At 48.1% G+C, this 20,161-nt stretch overlaps 2 protein-coding genes across 4 annotated transcripts in view; both read left to right on the top strand.

The window, feature by feature from the left end:
- FOXK1 (forkhead box K1) overlaps positions 1-9,223 on the top strand; it is a 56,042-nt gene extending 46,819 nt beyond the window's left edge. Inside the window, exon 9 of the mRNA XM_058035343.1 lies at positions 312-9,223. Coding sequence (XP_057891326.1) covers positions 312-538 — 227 coding nt within the window. The 3' untranslated portion in view covers positions 539-9,223. The remainder of the gene's footprint in view (positions 1-311) is intronic.
- Positions 9,224-10,894: 1,671 nt separating this feature from the next.
- Positions 10,895-20,100, top strand: AP5Z1 (adaptor related protein complex 5 subunit zeta 1). Of its 3 annotated transcripts, none has more exons than XM_058035320.1 (17): positions 10,895-10,964; positions 11,113-11,250; positions 11,580-11,766; positions 12,714-12,855; positions 13,767-13,879; positions 14,350-14,518; positions 15,167-15,289; positions 15,623-15,660; positions 15,740-15,902; positions 16,163-16,341; positions 16,837-16,979; positions 17,719-17,868; positions 18,067-18,178; positions 18,553-18,650; positions 18,897-19,029; positions 19,127-19,341; positions 19,589-20,100. In XM_058035320.1, exons 1-17 carry the CDS (start codon positions 10,924-10,926, stop codon positions 19,851-19,853), a joined length of 2,409 nt encoding a protein of 802 aa, XP_057891303.1. In that variant the 5' UTR covers positions 10,895-10,923; the 3' UTR covers positions 19,854-20,100. The 3 variants fall into 3 exon arrangements, with proteins under 3 accessions (XP_057891303.1, XP_057891305.1, XP_057891304.1); XM_058035322.1 differs by having other exon boundaries at positions 10,919-10,964; positions 11,171-11,250; XM_058035321.1 differs by lacking the exon at positions 11,113-11,250 and having other exon boundaries at positions 10,935-10,964.
- The last annotated feature ends 61 nt before the right edge of the window (positions 20,101-20,161 follow it).

Raw genomic sequence — 20,161 nt, 5'->3', positions numbered from 1 at the left:
TTTAGCTAGAGCTTGATCCTCCCCTGAATACTTAGCTAGCAATGCTTTGTTTGATAGTGCAGGGGAAGCCGGAAGTTCTCCTGTGAGAGGAGTTTTGCTGGTTTGGTAAACTTGAAAAGCTGAGGTTGTGGAGGGAGAGGGAATGACAAGGCAAGCCAGGCTTTCAAAATGCCCTGGGAAGCAACACTTGACCCTGTGCCAGCTGTTGGATTGAACAGTGGGATTTTCTTTTCTTGCATTGCCTGGAGTAGCAAACACTTGTTCTGCTTCACCCCACTAATTGTGCTTCTCTTTCTTATCTTCCTTGCCAGCTCTCACAAACCCTCTGCAGCTCCTTGCAGCCCAGGCCAGCTCGTCCAGCCCTGTTGTGGTGAGCCGGGTGTGCGAGGCAGGGACCGAAGAGACGGCGGCAGCAGCAGCCTCCAGCAGCGAGCCCGAGGTGAAGAGAGCACGGCTGGAGGAGCCCAGTGCAGCAGGGCCAGCCCAGGCTGCTGTCATCACACCCACAGTGCCACAGGGACAGGCAACCAGTGAATGAAGAAGCGGTGGGAGGAGCTGGAGCGATGGCGGGGTGGGCATGGGAGGGCAGGAGCCCTAAAGCAGCTTTCACAGGAAACCAACCACAACTGTAACAGCTCAAAACACAGCTGATAAAGAGCTCTTTTTAAAGGCAGATTTTTTGCAATGGGAGGACAACAGCTGTTATAATCACAAGGTGCCAAAAAGAATGGAAAATCCCTCCCAAGAACCCATATCTGGAACTCTGTTCTGTCTCTACTTATGGGAATTTTTTTCTTTTTTTTTTCTTTTCTTTTTTTTTAAGATTCAAAAAAAAAAATACAGACAACTGATTGTATGACTGCTGGGATATTTTTAACTATCTTTTCCCCTTTTGGCTCCAAGGGGATGGGATTTGCAGTTCAGAATGTAATACAAATACAGTCTGCTCCCTGGAAAGAAAACTCCTCACGTTCTATGCCTTAATACCACACTTCTGAGAGCTTTGAACCATAGGACCATTTTAAAAGGTCACCTAAGGCAATCAAATGCTGAAAGATGGGTGCAGTATCTCTCAACAACATTAAAGAAACATGGTACCAAGCTTAAAAAAAAAAAAGGCAAATGATTCTGGTTTTTTAAAATAGAAAATTCTGAATATAAATGTTTATTTATGTGGGCATTCAGGAGGAAGAGTTACTGGGCTCAGCCACCTGGATTTCCAGATTAAATTTCTTTCCATTCCCTCTGAGGCAGAATAGGATGACAGAGGAACTGTATTAACTTGGTTCCTGTAAAGATGTTAAAAACAAAGGGGTTTGTATCTTTACAAATAATTTCTTACAATTATTCATCACTTGCTCTGGACAACAGCCAAAGTATCTTGATGCCTGAGGATCCCATGGGGAAGGGTGTCTCCAGGAGGCTCTGTGTGCATTTGATTGATCACAGCTTGTGTGAAGCACCAGCTTTTGTTGAAATTAGCACTGCAGGTGAAGGCATGGCCACTGTCTTTGTGAACTTGAGAAAATACTTGTTGATATTCTGCACTAAAGCTGTCACCTTCACCTCTGGGTGGTGGTGTGGTCCTTAGCTTGATGGACCCTGGTCAGGAGGTCAGAGCTGACCCTCTTTCATGGCTAACAGCAAAATTCCTGTTACTCTTTGGAGAGGGAAGTTTAGGGCTTGGATGAGAGGCAGCAAAGGTCATACCGTGGTTCGTTCAAATTCTGGCAGGGTGTAGCAGACCAAGGCAAAAGACTTCTCTTTTATTTTCCATGTGGCAAAACTCACTGGAGCTCTTCAAACAGTTTTACCAGAATTGATTTGGAGGTTTGCTTTCATTGCTTGGCTCCCTCTCCCATCTCTCCTGCCTTGAGGAGCATTTGGGCTGGCCAGTAGGAGGAGGCCTTTACTCAAACTGTGTTCCAGGCTCCTCGCATAGAACAAGGACGTCTTTCAGGGAAGGCAGATTTGACTTCTGACATCTTATACCTGGCAAAGAAATCCACCCCTGCCTGTAGCCTCCAGCAAACCCCTTTGGCTTCACACCCTTTGCAGTCCCCTTGGCTAGCATGTCTTCTGGCAGCACAGCAGAGATTTTTTAATTTAGCAAATGTTAAAGCTTTGGTAATGGCAAGAGAGACTTAAGAGTGGTGGGCTGTGCCTCTGGTGGGTTATCCCCCATCTGTAATGATTTGCTGTCCTGTGAATAGGCAGGCAGGCAAACTCCACTGCAGAAACATTGCAAAAAGCCCTCCCCAGTGTGCAGTAAGTGATACTGTCAGCATATCCATGGGGATTAGGGGCAAGGCACAGCCCTTTGGTGCCTGCTGGAATCTGGGGAGAAAATCCACAAGGTAACAGCTGGCATCACTTGTTCCCTTCTAGGTTTCCTTTGTCTTTGCCAAATCCTATTCAATAACCAAGTCCCACCACTTGAATAAAATCCAGACATGTTTAATTCTCAAGTCCATTATTTTGTGAGAAATATTACTGAAAGAAGGAAAGAATTTCTTGCTCTCATGATTTGCGGTTACTTTCTGCGGAGAGAGGCACATAAAATATTCATGGCAGATCATTTATCTCAGCTGGGCTTTCAGAATTCAGGTGTGTGCCCTTAGTGACAAGTTATTAGATGGGATTTTAGTACTTTGAAATGGTTTTGTGAAGGAGGATTGTTAGAGACCACAAAGTAATTGAAGCAGGCTGGCCTCCAGCTGTCCCTTCTCCCGCTAGGAAGGTGAGGTGTGGCGCAGCGGAAAAGCACAGAGATTAGCTCTGTTGTCTGTAGCCTTTTCAAAGCCAGGAGTCAATAAAATGAACTTCTAGGCAGAAGGCACAAGTGAGAGTGCAGCACAGTGTCTGTGATGAATCACTACTTTCGGGTGACTGCTGGTTGAGGTACAGGCACGCCTGCGAAACAGCCGCGGGGCTCGGGAGCGCTCCGGAAGCACAGGACTCCTTGGGCTTCCAGAATGTTGGGTGAGTCAGAGCTAGATGAAAAACCAACAGAAAACTGTTCAGGATGTGGAGCTGCCAAGATTCTGTGGATTTTTCTTTGCTGATGCTTTTCTCTTGAAGAGTAAATAATTAAGCCCTGAACTTCTGTAAACTAATCCAGCACTATAGAAGGACATCAGCTGAGTGGCAATGTTTTCATCCACCATAAAGCTGCTGCTTTGTAGATACCTCTTGAAAGTCCATCCTCAGGTTGCATGTGTAGATCTGCCTCCTGAGTATTTAGAACAGAATAACGCTTTCTGTCTCTTCTTTTTGTGGCTCACAATGCCTGCTGGTTCAAATGGGAGTTGAGGATGAGCAAATATCTTTGTTCTGTTCACCTTTTCTGCTTGAGATGTCTGGAGCTTGTCAGTTCACCCTGTCAGGGGGTTTTTGCTTTATCAGTCTGTTGCATCCCTCTGCTGCTGTAGGAAGCAGTCCTGCTACTTGCAGATTTTTTTGTAGGTTTGGCTAAACATTGCCTGGTACCAGGTAAAATATCTTTTCTTGCTAAATCGTGTTGAGAGCTGTGGAAAAGTGTGGTCCTCATCCAGAACATATGAGATGAAGACATCTTCTTTCAGGCCTCCAGATGAATTCTTTCAGCACTGATCAATCTGGATGACAGCACCATTCTTTCTTCATACCAGTCCTGATTCTCCAGGCTGCAGAGGTGTGGTGGTAGAATTAAGTCTTCAACTAGGAAGAAAATGTTTACCTTAATGGTTATATGCAGTACTCAGATTATTTTAAATTTATAATCTGACTTGTTTTTATTGTCTAAAAAGTTGCATCTCATCTTTGTTTACATTAACTAAAGGTTTGAGGGGAAGTGAAGGTGGAGGCTTCACTGCATTTTCTGCTCTCTGTGTAATGAAGGTCAAGGCATATTGAATATTTAAACTGCAATAACTTGGACCTGGGAAAACTGTAAAGGCAAGTTCTTCATGTGTGAATTCACTTTCCACCATTCCCTATTGATTTTTTTTTCACCTTAGGCAATGACATTGATTAATTTTACTTTGATCACAGTTAGTTCATAGCAACTTTCTTTGCCCCAGTTTGCAAGAGTTGAATGCAGTTGTTCTTTGTTCTATTCCACTGGAATTCCATGTTGTTTGTCTTGACCTTGGCTCTTATGATACAGAAAGCTTTTTAGAGAAAGATCAATTTAATCTGATTTAGTGATAACACAGCACAGTGCTGAGCACAAAATTGAAGTTCATGATTAGCTCATATATTCTTTTCAACTCTTTTTCCTTCTCATATTCCTCCCTCCCCCATACCATTAACACTGTCCCCTGTAGCATATCCAGTCATTTTTATCCACTGACAGGAGCAGCACCTTGAATTAAGCTCTGCCTGAGGACTCAAGGATGAAAATACCTGTGGAATACTTGGAGCTGCAGAACAGGTTGAGAAAGGTCAATTTGGTCACCCTGTATGAATTTTCATGCTGTTCTAGACATGTTACTGTTGGGCAGAGAATAATCAGGAGAGTGTTTTCAGAGACATCTTAAAGCTTTGTAAGGAAAGAAATAACAGCTCAAGTTCTTACAGTGCTTCTGCCATCAATGTCATGGTCTAGCATCAGATTTTAGGGGGAGTAAACTTGATCTTGCATGTTTGGTCTTTTGTACTGACTTAGAATTGTCATTCAGAGTTAATTTCTACTTTTTTTATATCCTTTTTCAGTAGTGAAAAGCCCACAATGGAATCAGATTTGGAGCACAGAAGGCTAAGGAGCTGTATCTAAGCAAGTGGTAGCATCTGACCTGAACTCCTTGCAGTGTGGTGTGGAACACTTCTCCCTGCCTGCTGGGGATGTTCTGTTGGTGTTGGAGCTTTTCACCTGTGTCAGGAAGGGGGTATTTGTTTGGTATCACTGGTGCATGCTAGTGTGTAAGTGAATGTCAAAATGTAGGGTGAAAGAGGAGTGTTTCCCTGGATTTGGGGATCTTGGATTTCACCTAGTGGTAGTTCTGTACCTCTCCTTAGAGAATCCATTCTCACCACACAAGGTGAAAACTTGTCAGCAACATAAGAAGAGTTTCCCATGCAGCTGCATTTGTTCCTTGCCTCTGAGGAGAACCCAGCTCTGCCTCCTCTGCATGTTGCAAATAGGAACTTGAAGATTCCAGTGAGATTTTTCCAGTTTGCTTCCTTCTCCTAAGGCTGAACCAGCCTGGTTGTCTTGGTCTCTTTTTGTCCATCAGGTGGAATTATGCTGGGGAGCCCAAAGGCAGAGACAGTGCTGCAGACACGATCTGTGAATGCTGGAAGGGTTGGAAAAGGAATCCCTTCCCTTGGCCTGGTAGCTCCACTTCTGCCAGTACGGCCCAGTACCTGTTTGGTCTCTTGCTGCAATACAAGTGTAAGGAACAAATCACAGAGTGAACTGGATTGCATTTGTGCAGATGCAACCATGTTGTCCCTCTCTTCCAAGGAACAGTCCTAGCCTGGGTCTTTTTGAGCAGGAAGCAGCACTGAAGGATCCTGATCACTTTTAAAGATACCTGTGCTTAATCTTATCAAGTGATAGTTTCAATCCAGTGTGGAAACTGCCTTGAGTTTCTACCTACTGCAAAATCTTTGAGGGTTTTTTAAGTCCTGCTGCTAATAAGTGTTGGACTAGGGCATTAAGAATGAACCTCTAAAGGAACAGGATTTGCTTCATAATTTTGCCCTTGCTGCACACTGAGTTTTTGAGTTTGCAGATGCCATCCTGCAGCAAATGATCTGTCTTCTCTTGCCAGCCAGTCTCTTGGGCAGCTCCTGTTTCTGCTCTTCATCAGTTTTCCCCCTCTATTTGTAGTTACATCTGTCAACTCCACAGTCCTTTAATCCAACTCCTAATTTAATTCCATTGCTTGAAGGTCTGCATCTGGCTAGGATTCTCATGTTAGGTTGCAGTTACACGAGTAAACAATCTGTTGTAGAACTTTTTGTGTCCTTCTGTGTGAAAAATGATGCCCAAGCTGCTGCTACTATAGCATTACACTACTGCTGGAAAGTGTAGCTTCCACAGGAGCCAGCTGTGCTGCAGAGAACAGGTACACTACAAGGTCATGGGGCTGCTGGAGTGATGCCTTCTTGCATGTTGATCTGATCAAAATGTGGCTGGGGAATCTCTCTCTGGGCTGCCTGGCAGTCTTGGGCTGGGATGTGTTAGCTCAGCACCTCTCTCTGCTGTTTGCAGGTCAGTGCACATGTTTGTGCATGCATTTTGGGTGGATTCCCATGCCATAACCAGCAGTGGGAATTCTGTGGGCTTTCTCTGTTTTAGGGTGTCTTTCATGAGGCAGCAATACACCAGGGAGCATTTTACTTTGGCCTGAGCAAGACATTTTGAAAAATACTTGGTTTTCTTGGAGCACTATATTTAAATTCCAAATTTTGAATCAGTTTGTGACATTTGTATTTATATGTTTGGAAAATTCTTTTGATACCTTTTCAATTTACCAACACTGAATTAAAACCTTTCAGAATGTATGGTTGGTCCTCTCCTTATGTGTCACTTTAAGTTTCAGAGCATGAGGGTAGTTGTGCCAAATCTACCCCTTTGCCCTCAAGACAGAAAAAAAACCATTGACAATTCATGGGTGGCAGCTAAGGAAGAAACCCTTTAAATATTTTTTTTCAGAGAATATTAAATTAGATCTGTGTAGACATAAAATTTATATTTATTAATGTGTGAGTGTGTGAGCGTGTGTGTCAATATAGATATATAAATGGTCCATGACTATTTCTTTCTTTTGAATGGTACTTACACAGACTTTTATACAGTGTGTTGGTAATTCCTGCACCAGGCACTGACTCTGAAAGAATGATAAACCTATTTTTGTAATGAATGTGAGCAGCCAGTGGAAGCAGCTTTACTTCAGTGATTGCTTTCATTCCTCTCACAGAGCAGAAGAGGCAGGTTGGTACTTGCATCTTCCTTGTGCAGGATCCCTGCTTCTGCCTTTGTCCTGCTTGCAGCAACCCCAGCCCACGCTGCTTTTCTGGCAAGAAACCCCTCCCAAATGGCACTAATGAAAGCTGGAATCCTTTCTTGTCTGCAGTTGTCTCTGGATGCAGTATCAGGGAGTTCTTTACAGATTCTGCTCTGTCAGTAATGGGACCTGATTTCTAACAGGGGAGATTGATGGGGGGCCCACGAGGGTGCTGTAAGGCTGAGGAATTCCTCTCTGTCAGGTGGCTAAGCTAACACTGGGGCACTAGAAAATTGTTTCTTTTCCTCTGTGGTGAGATTATTTTCCTTCTGTCACGCTTCTGTCTCTTTTTGGGGTGAGGTGTGTCTATATCCCCTTAAAAACAAGCACAGAAGAGTTTTTCTAATGTTTCCATTCACAGGGAGTAAATTTTACTGAACTGGCCAAAGTTCAGTTGTGATTTAATTCCACAGGGATCACTAAATTCACAGAAGGGTGTATTTTGAACCACTTGGATCTTTTGAGAATAAAAGCAAGTGGTATTTGACTTCCTAATCCAAATTGCTCCTCCAGAAATTCTCTGTGAGGATCTGAGTGAAAGCTTCACCTCAGCAATCCCTGCCTGGTGATGGGGCTTCAGTTCTTCAGGGAGGACAGGGCTGGTGATAGGAGCGGTGAAAGGAAGCAGCTTTCCTCCTCATCCAGCAGAAAACAGCCCCTGTGAAGCCCAGACTTGCCCAATATTTGGTTGTGTCTGCTGCCAGGTTATGCTGTGATCTGGACCTCTCTGTCCTGTTCTACCCCACCTCACTTCCACCCAAAGCAGTCTGAGACAGAGCCTTCCTTAAAGCTAAGGGCAACGGTGAGGAGAAATGTGTGCTAGCTGAAGAAAAATGAGATTTAAATGGAGCAGAAAAAGTGAGAATCCCTTCTGTTTCACTGTCTTGCTGCTAAAAGTCTGGTGCAGAACATCCTGATGTTCTGCTGATTTATATGCTGCTCTGGGGAGGTGGGCAGGCTGCTAAGTTGGCTCTGTAGCAATTGAATTACTGTAAACCTAAACTTTCTTAATCTCTCTTTTTTTTTTTTTTTTCTCCCTCAAATGGGCTTGAAGTAGAGGGAACCAGAGTATTGTTTGTAAGATCTTTTTGCTTTAATAGAAAACAGAATGTAAAAAAAAAAAAAAAGAAAAAAAAAAAAACAAAAGCAAAACCAAACTCAGTCAAATATAGTGATACAGAAAATGGCTTTAAAACATGAAAATCTTATAAGACCATGTGTTGTGTTGGGTTCTGGACATGCTGTTTGTGCTGAGGGGGCTGGCCTTGCCCAGCCTGCCAGCCAACCTCCACGTAGCCAAAAAGAGCATTTTGAGAGTCTGTAGCTATCCAAAGGACTGTTATCCAAAGGACTGTTAAAAGCTGTTTAGGCATAAATCAAAAGCTGTGAGTGAGCAACGGATGGTAAAGCTGGAAATTCACATCCAACCCTGAATAATTGCTCTAATAAAAAACAAATTCAGAAAAGTCCAACTCTTCCCCCTGTTCTGCAGATGCTCATTCCCCCCAAGTCCCTGGGGAAGGCTGAGAGGAGAATCTGAAATACCTCAGTGGCTTCACAGAAGGGTTTGCTACAGAGATCTGGGCCAGCCTCACCCCTTTCACCTCGGTTTGGCACTTATTTTATAAAATAAGAAGGTGATGGAAAGGGGAAACTAAAGCCGTGCTTGCATTTCAGTTCCTGGTGTTGCCTGTGCAAGACACCTCCAGCCAGATGTTTTGGGGTTTGTGGGGTTGTTTTGTTTTGTTTTTTTTTTACAGCTGATATCAAAAGTTGTTTTGGGGTTTTTTTGTGACTTGTTTTCGTTATCAGTGCTTTTTAAAAAGCAGGTGTGTATCCCGAGGGGCAGTGGATGTGAAGCTCATGTTCTTTCTCTGGCCATGTTGCTGCTCCTGTGAGGTGCTGGAGGCAGCCCTGGCCCCCAGCAGGGTGTGGGATCCTGCATTTCCACTTCAGATGGGATACAGTGGTTTTGTTTGTTTGTTTTTTTAATATAGAGCCATACATTTTTTTAAGTAATTTGAGATCTGAATGTGATTTCTAATGTATCGAGAACGTTAATATTTTAAAGCTATAACAAAGGTTTAAATTTCTACTTTTTTTTTTTTTCATTTATTTTAACTGTTCTGTTACCTTAATTTGATGTATGTGGTTGGGGAATGTTGCTTCTCCTCTTAGCATTTGTTTCTATAACCAGAAATAAAATTATATATGAAAGAGAAAACGCCCTGAAATTGCTTTGCTGTTTTTGGGTGCCAGACTTGGCTCCTTGCAGTGTAACATCCCAGGGAGGTTGAGTTTCCTGCAGCAGTGAGGGGACAGTGTGTTTAATATTTTTTCCTTTTTTTTCCTGTAGGAAGGAAGTGTGTATGTGCACACCTTGCAGTGTTTGGAGTTCAGGCTCCCCACTTTTGATCCCTTGTCAGTTATTTGGGCAGCTGTTGGCTCACAGCAGAGTGAACATATGGACTTGTGTGTTTGAGATCTGTGATGCTTCCCCTGGGGCTTGTAAAGGATTCCTCCAGCTCCAGCTTTTGTTTTGTCATGAAGTGAAACATTGTTATTTTGAAAGTTAAACTATTCCAGTGTGTTCCCCTGTAATTTATAATAATTGTTTTCATTTAAGCCTGTGAGATCAGAAAACAATACTTTATCTGTCTTGTAGTTGGACTTTTCCTCCTTTTTCTTCCTAACGCAGCTGCAATTTAAGTTCTGCGTTTGACTAAACATTCTTAGCTCCAAAATTAAACAGTAATATCTTTTAAGGCCTCAATTGGTGTCAAGTAGCTGTAATTCATAGAATTTTAGAACCATGGAATGGTTTGGATTGGAAAGAACATTAGAAGTCAGCTCATTCCAGTCCTTGCAAGGGCTCTTTCCACTATCCCAGGCTGCTCCAAGCTCTGTCCAGTCTGGCCTTGGACACTTGCAGGGATCCAGGGGCAGCCACAGCTGCTTTGGGCACCCCGTGCCAGGGCCTCACACCCTCACAGGGAAGGATTTCTTCCCAGTCTTCCATCTAACCCTGCCCTCTCTCTGAAGCCATTCCCCTTTGTCTTGTCACTCCATGCCCTTGTAAAAAGTTCCTCTCTTCCTTGTAGTCTCCCTTCAGCTACTACAGGGAGGATTATTTTTAATTGACTGACTAATTAAAAAATTAATAACACAGTACACAGTGAGCAAATGTATTAATCCAGAGCCCTTTCTGGGGGTGTATTTTAACATTATCCTGCCTTTGGCTCCCCACGTGCTGCTCTCTGCTGGCTGATTGCCCAGGCATGGTGCTAATGAGCCTTAATGCCAGGAGAGCACAGGGCAGGGAATTACCAAAGGCAAAGTGCCAAATCCCATCCCCTGGCATCTCCTCCTTGCAGGGCAGTGCTCAGCGAGGTGCTGGCAGCTCCAGCTGTGTTGGCAGTCAGGAGAGAAGGTCCTGGTGGATTTTTAACTTCTGGGAGTGCTGAAGACTGAGCAGCTGGTTTAACATCTCGTACTGTTTTGGAAAGCTGTTTTATGAACAGGTTGCAGGAAAGGCTGATAGATTTATTGTTTTTTATTTACCATCACTCCTGCAGAAGCCCCAGCTCTCATCTCTGCCATGTAATGATATTCTCCGTAGGTCTGAGTGCCTGGGGCGGGGTGGCCTCAGCACTCAGCTTGTTCTCGGTCTCCTGAGGTGGGGGATAATTCAGAGCCCCTCGGACAGTCCTTTTGCAGATAACAACAGAGCCCCTCGGACAGTCCTTTTGCAGCCCCCAGCTCGGATTTTGGTCACCCCGCGTCTCTGCGAGCCCCTCCCGCCGGGCGGAACCTTCGTGCAGCAGCCGCCGCGTCCCCCCGGAGCCGGCGCGCGCGTACCGCCCGCGCATGGGGGACAGCTTTGGCCGCGTACCGTGGCGCGGCGGGCCCGGGCGGCGGCGGGGCCGGGATGTTCACGGCGGCTGCCGAGAGCTTCCTCCGGCAGGCCAGGTGCGACAGGGGACAGGGACAGCGGCACGGAGCCCTCGGGCCGGGCGGGGGTGCTGGCGGGACCGGGGGGGCGGGCGGTGGGTACCGACCCTTCCGCCCGGAGCTTCCCGAGGGGGCCCGGGCTCTGACAGCCCCGACCGGCCCGCAGGGAGATCCAGGAGGAGGAACTGCGGAGATTCACCGCCCGTGTGTCCGCCCTGCTGCAGGGCCCCGAGGCCGGCCCCGAGGCCGTGGATGGGCTGCAGAGGCTGCACCTCAGCGTGGCCGCCACCAAGTACCCCCGCAAGTGAGTGAGTGCCCTGTGCGCCCGGTCGTTCGAGGTGCAGAGCGTTACCTTCTAACCAGAAAGAAAGGGCTTTAAAATAACACGGTGCCTTGAAAACCCTAAGTTCTCGTTGAACACAAAGCCCCTCTTTTCCTTGCTAAGCAGAAGTGCCCATCTCCTTTTGCAGCAAGGTTAACAAGTGTTGGTGTCGCTGAGGCTTCACTCAGAAATGAAGGTGATGCGTGGCATTAGTCACTGTCAAGGGGATCATCCCAAAGCCAAAAATACACAGGAAATAAACATCTGGATCTTTCCTTGCCTTGCAGTGGTGTTTGCTGTGACTCTTGCAGGCTCGATGGCAAGTTTGTGGAGCAGCTGCAGACAGTGCTGTGCTCACCCAAAAGTCCTGAGCAGATTCAGGTGTTGTGTGCTGCCATCCTGAGAGAGATGTCACCTTGCAACGATCTTGGCCTCTCCTGTGATGAGATTCAAGATACAAAGCTCTTGAGCCTGGTCTCCTCTGTCCTTCTGGCTCAGGTAAACGACCTGTCAAATCAGAGATCTTCCCTTGTCAATATGAATTTGCTTTTTGATTGTTCCCTGCTCCTGAGCTCCTCCCTGAGCTCAAGGAGAGTGAAAATCAATTGTAAGTGTGTAGAAAAAAGCAGAGGTATTTCAATGTTTATTTAAGGGATCTCATTATTCTGCTTTGTACGGCAAAAAGTAGCAAATTTTTGTGTTTAGCACTTAACTAGAAACAATGCTTAAAATTTTCATGTTTGGTCACTGAGGTCCTGGAAGCAAAAAGAACCCTTTAGAGCTGGTTGCTGGAATAGATTTCTTATCAGGGTTGCTTGAACCTGGGGAAGATTTTAGATATTCTGCTTATGATACTGGCTTTCATGTTCACATGTAAAGAACATACACAGAACCTACAAAACATGTAAAACTGTAAAAGCAAATGACACTTCAAAGGTTCAGATTCTCCATGAAGAGAAGCAAACATGAGGATCTCCCTGTTTTGAGTGCTGCCTGGGGAACAAGCTGCAAACTTCTCTTTTTCCTCTCCTTTTACTTGTATTGTGCCTGTTACAGGTAAAATATTTTTGTGAAACTTCTCGTTCTGAGTTTCACTGTGTGCTTAGAAACCTCTCCAATGTTTGTGATGTTCATCTGAGTCTGCTTAACTAAAGGAAATGAAACAGAAACCAGCAGTGTGTTATTTATGTGCTGCCTCACAGAGCTCCTCTCTCCCATATCCAGCCTTGGGACTGTCCTGCAGTTCCACAGTATAAAAACACACATAAGCAGCCCCACAGTTTGGGATCTGTGAATTCAAATTGCAGAAAATCTCTGTAAAATGTGCTAAAATCCCCTGTGCTGTCAGTTCCTTTTGTGTTTGACTTTGCTGTTGATGCCTGATGGAGGAGATTGGTCTCTGGTGATGGTAGATTATTTATCTTTCCCTCTGCTTTATTTTTCAGGGCAGTAGGGGTGAAGTGGCAGCTGTGGGGCAGCGTGTTGTGCAGGGCCTTGAAAGAAGACTGCCCGAGGGTCAGAGTGCTCGGTTCCTTCTTCCTGTCCTGGCAAATGTCACCAGCCTTTCCCCAGGATCCCTAACAGAAGGTAAATCTGTAGGAAGGGCTGAGATTGCCACCTGGCTGTGGTCTGGGTACTGATCAGAAGGCTCTCAGTTGGAAGCTGCTGTTAAAAGTGACATTTCTGCTATGAGGAAAGGGAACTTACTGGGTGAGATGGATTCCACCCCACAGAACTGGGACTGGGCCTTCAGTCAAATCCTGGCCATGGATTTGTATAACAGGAACATGTGCTTTAGCTGAGGTCTCCACATGCAGCAGGAGTGTGAAATTGTAGCTTATCCTGAAGAGCATCAAGCCAGGAGAGAAGGAAACAGAGATGTGCCTGTGCATGTGGGCAGGAGAGCAGCAGGAAGAACTAGAGGTGCTCCTCAGCAGAGGGGCAGCACTGGGTGGGTAGTGGGGAGTTAACCTAGGAGAGCATTCCAGGCTTAAAATGCTGGGGAGTTGTAAGCAAGAGTTTCTGGGAGTTTCCTGTGAGGTTTGTGTGCTCCATGCAGTGCCAGAGAAGCTCTGGGGAGGATGCTGGGCTGGGTGCATGGGCTGCCAGAGCAGGAGGGATCACCTGCCCCAGCTTTTGTGAGTTCCCAGGGAGGGAATTGTGCTTTGGCTGCAGAGCTGAAGGCAGACACTGCCTGAATAATGTGACAGTGGTTTTGTACATTCCTCCTAACAGCAGCTGTGGATGGACACAAAGGAACAAGTATCTCTTGGGTGATCTGGTAGCAGAGTCCTTGACTGCAGCACTCATTCCCTGGCTGAGGGGGTATGAGGAGTGTAGAACATCCACCTTGGGGTACCAGTTTCTTTATGGATTGCTGGGTCAGAGAGTGATCCAGCCTGGAGAAAAAGAACAGCAATTTAGGGTTAACAGGGACATGTTGCAGATGTTTCTTCTCTGCCCCATCTAGCAATGACCCTGTCACTTCCCTTGTCCAGAACAGACCAATGTTGTCAGTAAAAAGCTGGCTGACTGGCTGAGGTATGCAAGCATTCAGCAAGGAATGGCTCAACCCTCTGGAGGCTTCTTCTCCAGTCCCAGAACCAAACAGGTGAGTGCTGAGTTGCCATGGTGACCTCACAAAAGCATTTGTTAGTCTGTTACCTGCTGGTTTGGATTCCCAGAATCACCTTCCTTTGGAAAACAGTAGTCTAGAAGTGCTGCTAGATTTTTGTGGGATATGTGGTTGAGACACATAGGAAAGCAAAGGGGATTTACAGCTCTGAGATTTAGGAGTTCAGCTGTAGACCCAGAGCTTTGATCCTTGAAGCAGTTGTTAGAGAAGAGTCTTTTAGTGACCCTGTACCTCAGAGCTGAAGGTGCAAATGAGAGCAGTGTCAAAGCTGAGTGTTTCAGCTGGGGAGAAGGGTCCAGCACAGCTGGCTTTTCTCTCTCTGCATGCCTGCCCTCCTGCAGGGCCCCAAACAAGGGCTGCTGGTCTCCATGGGCTCAGTGGGGCTTTCCCTGCCCTCTCACTTGGCCTTTCCCTGGGGCTCTGACCTGCTGCATCTTCTCTCTCAGCCTGCTCCTATCACAGAGGTGGATGGTGCTGTTGCCACAGATTTCTTCACAGTGCTCTCAGTGGCTCAGCACTACACACAGGACCAGTGGCTCAACGTGCAGGCTTTCTCCATGCTGAGAAACTGGCTGCTGTGCTATGGGGGCAAGGAGCTGGACACCCCTAATCCAGGTAGGGATTGAAGGTGTGGTCTGCAGCCCCAAGAGGGCTGTGTGCTCTCAGATACCATCTGAGGTGGGTACACCAGCAACCCAGCAATCTCCTCTCTTTCAAACTGATTAGATATTAGGAAGAAATTATTCCTTGTGAGGGTGGGGAGGCCCTGGCACAGGCTGCCCAGTGAAGCTGTGGCTGCCCCATCCCTGGAAGTGCTCAAGGCTGGATTGGACAGGGCTTGGAGCCACCTGGGATAGTGGAAGGTGTCCCTGCCCATGGCAGTGGCTTTGGAACTGGATGAGCTTTCAGTCCCTTCCAGCCCAAACCATCCTCTCATTCTGAGTGGCAGTAATATGGGCAAGAGTTCAGAGATCTTGCACTAGGAGCAGGGAAAGTTTGGGAAGGAATATCACTAAACCTCCTGATTGATCCTTCCTTGGGGAGTTACCTGTTGGGTGAGTCTCCTGTTTTCAGACAAAGCCCCATGGATTCCTAGGAAGGAAAGCCTGGGTGATGGGAGACAGCATCTCCTTAATATTCTTGTAACATTCCCTTTGTTCTTCACTCTGCCCCTGGGGACAATCAGCTGCCTTTCAATTGCTGGGCTGCTGTGTGGGTGCCATGGCCTGTGACGAGCTGACACGTGTGCTGTTCACTGTGCAGGTGCCTCAGCAGGAGGGGACAGCTCTGTGACATCCTTGGTCCCTGCTGCAGCCACGCCCAGGGAGCGCCTGCGGGACAAAGCCTTCGAGTACTGCCAGCGCCTGGTGGAGCAGAGCACCCGCCGTGAGTCCTGCCAGGGAGGGGAAATGAAACACTGCTGCATCTTTGGGCTGGGATCTCACCCCCTGGAATCCTCTGTTAGGGACAGGGCCTGCTGCAGCTGCTGAGACAAGTTATTGACCAGCCCTGAGCTGGGGTGTTGGGAAGGATTTGGAGGCAACAGTCATGTTGTGCCTCCTTGATTTGCAGGGGAGGCTGTGAAACTTGGTTCTCATTGGCCTGAATTTAGGATCTGTGTGTGTTCCTGCCTGCCCTGAAGCCAGGGTTAGTGCTCAAGCTGACAGCCCATGTTCCTGTGTGGGCTCAAAGCTTAATTTGGACTCATTTCTCTGTCAGGACCCCTGAAGAAAGAAGATGGAGACCTGCAAAAAGCTGTAAGTACACAGAGGTGGGGCTCAAGCTCTGGGAGTTGTGGTTTGCCCCATTCCAATCTTCATCTCTGCTCTCCTGCAGTGTCTCATTGAGGCAGTGACAATCATGGACATCATCTGCAAACAGGACTCCTCCTACGTGTGCCGTGCTGTCCCCTTCCTGAAAGTCCTGCACAGCAGGATCTGTGGGGATGCCACTTATGCCAGGGCACTGCTGCCAATTGCCCAGTTCTTCCTGAACCACAGTGAGTCTTCAGCTCCCACCCCCTCCTCCACAATCCAGTCTTGCCTATTCCAGCACAGCCTTTTGTCCTGGCACTTTGCTGCCTGCCAGAGTTGGTAATTGCACCTTGCCTGTGCTCTGGTATGGATGATCCCACCCCAGGAGCTGGGGCGTCCCCTGCTCTTTAGGGGAACGTAACCCAGATCTCTGTTAGCCCCTGGAGCCCTGGCAGGGCTGCTGGCTGGGCTGGGCTGTGCTCAGCAGGGTGCTGTGTCCTCCCAGGCAAGCTGGCAGCTGTGGACTCGGATGCCATCTACAAACACCTCTTCAGTGATATCCCAGCTCAGCTCTTCCACAACCCATCACTGGCCTTTGAATTTGTCCAGTTCTGCAAGGACAATAGCCAGCTCTTCACAGACTCCTCCAGCATATTCAGGCAGAGCTTCCCAAATCTCTTTAAGGTACTGTGTGTTGGAGCAGCAGAGGGGAGAGCCTGTTTCACATCCCCTTCTGTGCCCTAGAACTTTGTTTTTGCACCCTAGAGCCCTCCATGTGCCTTCATGGCAGTGCTAGGGAGAGCACAAGCAAGGATTGTTACAAAACAAGTGTGATTTTGAAGGGGAGGAGGGTTCTGAGTGTGTTCAGCACTGCCAGGAGAGAAGAGTCTGGGCTGGCAGGACTGTGGAGGGCAGGGCAGCACAGTGAACATAGGACACAGCACTTTGTTTCTGGAAAAGTTTAGTAAGCTGCAGCTTGCCAGCCACTGAACCAGCTGCCAGAGGCCTGTGTTGAGCTTCTAACAGCTCCTGGGTTTTGACCAAACCCTCAGACTTTTCTGGTTTTGCTTTTCAGAAGTGACTTTCCCTTCCCATCCCATCTGGTCCACAGGGTGGAGTTGTCAGGGTGTGTGATGGAGTAGCAGGGATAGTGCAGCAGTTTGTGCTTGTTCCTTGCAGTTTCTGGCGTGGAACAGCCCATCTCTAATCTCTGAGTTTGTGGACCTTCTCCCATTTCTGCTGGATCCAGGCACAGCCATTGAGATCTTCCATTTGCTGCTTGACCTGCCCTGTTTGACAGCAGCTCTGGACATCCAGCTGAGGTAATGCACCTTCCCTTCCTTTCACTTGTTAATCAGCATCTTAGCACTGACCAAAGCCCAGTGCACACTCCTGAGCCTCAGCTGGCACAGAGCAGTCACTGCAGTCAGGTTAACACAAGGCTGCATAGATGCCAGCCCAGTTTTCCTTGTAATGTGTTGTACATGGGAAGAGAAGGTGCCCAGCTCTCACATTTCAGTCCTGGACTGTCTTTGGGGCTCAGGGAGCTGTTGCCATTCCCCTCTCCCTTTTCAGCTCCAAATCATTGCCACATGTTTGAGGCTTCCATGAGCCACCACCTCAATACAGAGGTGAAATCCTATTCTTCCTGTCCTGCTCTTAGCCCTGGTTTTGGCTTTGTTCTCCTGGAGGCACAAAGAATTTTCTTCCTGAGATCTTAGGACCTGTGAGTTTCCATGAAAATGGGGTAGGATGGAACTGGCTGTACCTCTGCTCTTCCTTGTCCTCCTGACATTACAGCTCTTTCTGGAGTGCTTAGAAAAGAGAGCCATCCTAGATGTTGGTGGGCTTGGATGACTGAGGGATAGAGTGCCATTTTCCCCTTTCCCAGGTTTGACGCAGAAGCAAGTCTGGAACTGCTGCCTGAATATGGGGGGCCTGAGCTCATCAGGTTGGCTCTCTGGAAGGCAGAGATTAGACCAACTTGCTGTTCAGTGTTCAGGATCCCAGCTCTGCCCTGGCCCATTCTCACACTGCAGCACATTCTGTGTTCCCTGCTAGGGCAGCTGCTCTTCCTGCCTCTGAGAAGGCTGGGGCTGACCCAGCTGGGAAGCCAGCCACGTGTCTGGAGGCCTTCCACCATCCCCTCTACAGGAGCATGTTCCAGTATCTCCTCCGCAGCAGGTCTGCTCCTGAGGATGCTCCAGACAGGTAGGAGCCTGCCTGGAGTGTGCTTCAGCCTTCTGGGAGGCAGCACTGGGGTTACTGGGAAAGGCACAGCTGCTCTGAGCTGGCTGAGGCGGATTTCTCTTCCCTCTGTCAGCTTTGGCAGCACTCAGAGGCCTTGTGGGGAATAGGGAAGGGCAACTGGGAACAAACCTTGAGCAGTAACTCTTCTTCTGCCCACAGTCTGGTTCCACTTCGGCAGCTGCTGGGATCCCTGGCTGGCAGCCCCAGGGTGGTGCAGTGTGCAGAGACTGTCCCTGTCTTACTGGAGCTCTTTTTCAGGGTGGTGGCAGAGGTAGGTCCTTCTAGGGGATTTCAGTTCCCAGCTGGGCTTCAGGGATCTCTTGCAGTTGTAGAAGCAAAATTGGGAAAATGCTGCACTCTGAGAAAGAGGAGGGTAGGATTGGAACTGGCATGAACCAACACTGAGCTGGCCACTTGATCCAGAAAAACAGAAAAGCTCTGTGGAGCAGTGTCAGGTTCATTCTGTGCTCTCAGCCAGCTGTAAAGGACAGAGATGAGAGCACAGGGAGTGCCTGATACCTGTTTTGTGCACTGCTCCCCTCCTAGACCAGGCAGTTTCTCTGCCAGCTGTCTCACCTGGCTGGTTATTTTGGGGCTTGACTGCTGGATGTCACAGGTACTGCTGAAACAAGGGCTGGCTTTCAGTTTGCAGATGGCTCTCTGATAAACCAGCTGGTGGTGCTGCTGCTGCAGAGGAGTGACCAGCTCTATGAGATCTCAGCGTTCAAAGAGGATGTGTACAGGTGAGAGGAGACAGGAGGCACAGCCCAGCTCCCAGCCCTTCCTCCTGGAGGAGCCTTTTCAGCTTTGACCCAGTCCCCACTGTGATTTACCTTTGAAGGGTGCAGAATGGGGGCTGCACCTTCATCCTGGCTGGGAGCATCCTGAGGATACAGCCCTGTGCCAGTGGCTGGGTGCTGCCAGCCCCTCCTGGCCTTGGGCATCTCCACCTTGCCCTGCTCTGAGCTGTGCCCCTGTCTCTGCCCCAGGGTGCTGGGCTCAAACTTGGCGATGCTCTGCGGGCTGCGCCCTGCGCTCGTGGTGGAGCTGTCCACGGAGATCCTGGAGTTCTCAGGAGCAGTCAGCAACATCCAGAGCAAGGAGGCCATCTTCACCCACATGGTGAGCGGGGCTGCTCCAGCTGCACTCTCACCTGATTTTCTGTTCCCTGAAAATGATTCATTTCCCTTTCCCTGTGCTCCCCTCTGGCCTGGCACAGGCGTGGGCTGTCGGCGAGTTCCTGTCGGTGTCGCACGACAAGCGCTGCACGGTGGAGCAGATCACGCGCTTCTTCGAGACCCTGGAGGCCGTGCTCTTTGAGATCACCCAGCTCAGGCCACAGGCCAGCACCCCCAGCTGTGCCCCCCGAGCCATCATTGTCCTCATGGCCACCCTGACCAAGCTGGCAGCCCGCAGCCAGGACTTGATCCCCAGGTGAGCACCGGCAAAGGGTTGAAACGCGCAGATCTCAGGGGTCTGAATGTGGCTTTGCTGGTGTTAATTAATAATTGAGTCATGGAACTGAAAAAGGACCGAGGTGAGCTGTGGAAGGGCAGAGTTTGGAGGAGTGGGATTCATCTCTGTCACCTGCACTAGTCTGTTGGAGTTTACACACTGAAGTAGTGACCTGGCTGGGCTAAAAGGTCCTGCCAGCTTATATCCATGTCCTTCTTTCCTGCAGAGTGTCCATGTTCCTGTCCAAGATGAGGACATTTGTGCAGAGCCCTGCTGTCACCTCTGTTTACTGCGAGGAAGACCTTGAGGAGATCCTTATACGTGCAACTGAGCTCATGAACCTGCTGAAAATGCCCAGCGTGGCTCAGTTTGTGTTCAGCCCACCTGTGGCCAGCACACAGTTTCAGAAGGAGGTGAATGACTCTCTCCCTTTGGCCCTGAGGATGGTCACCCAGCTCCTGGAGCCTGCTGCAGGCTCCATGCCAGTGTGAGGGCAGGAGGTTTCTGGAGTAACTCACTGGACACTGACACTCAAGGCTGAGGCCCTGATCTTAACTGGAAAAGAGGAACAAATGATTGTGAATGGAACAGAGAACAGGAATAAGGAGAGCTGAGGCTGCTCCTCTGGTCTAAGACTGTTTGTATTTCTGTCCTAGTGCCTGTTGCTTTTTTATCTCCTAAGCTTGTCTTATCCCTTCGTGGTGAGTATGCATTGAAATCCTGGTGGATTTGTGCAAATGTTGCAGGAGAGTGAATGGTGCATTAATACCCTGCCAGCACACCCTGTCCCTTTGGAGAT

Source organism: Melospiza georgiana, chromosome 16, assembly GCF_028018845.1.
Source record: "Melospiza georgiana isolate bMelGeo1 chromosome 16, bMelGeo1.pri, whole genome shotgun sequence".
In the NCBI taxonomy this organism is placed as follows: Eukaryota; Metazoa; Chordata; class Aves; order Passeriformes; family Passerellidae; genus Melospiza; species Melospiza georgiana.
Note: the sequence above shows the minus strand (reverse complement) of the source record. Positions and strands in the feature narration are given on the sequence as shown.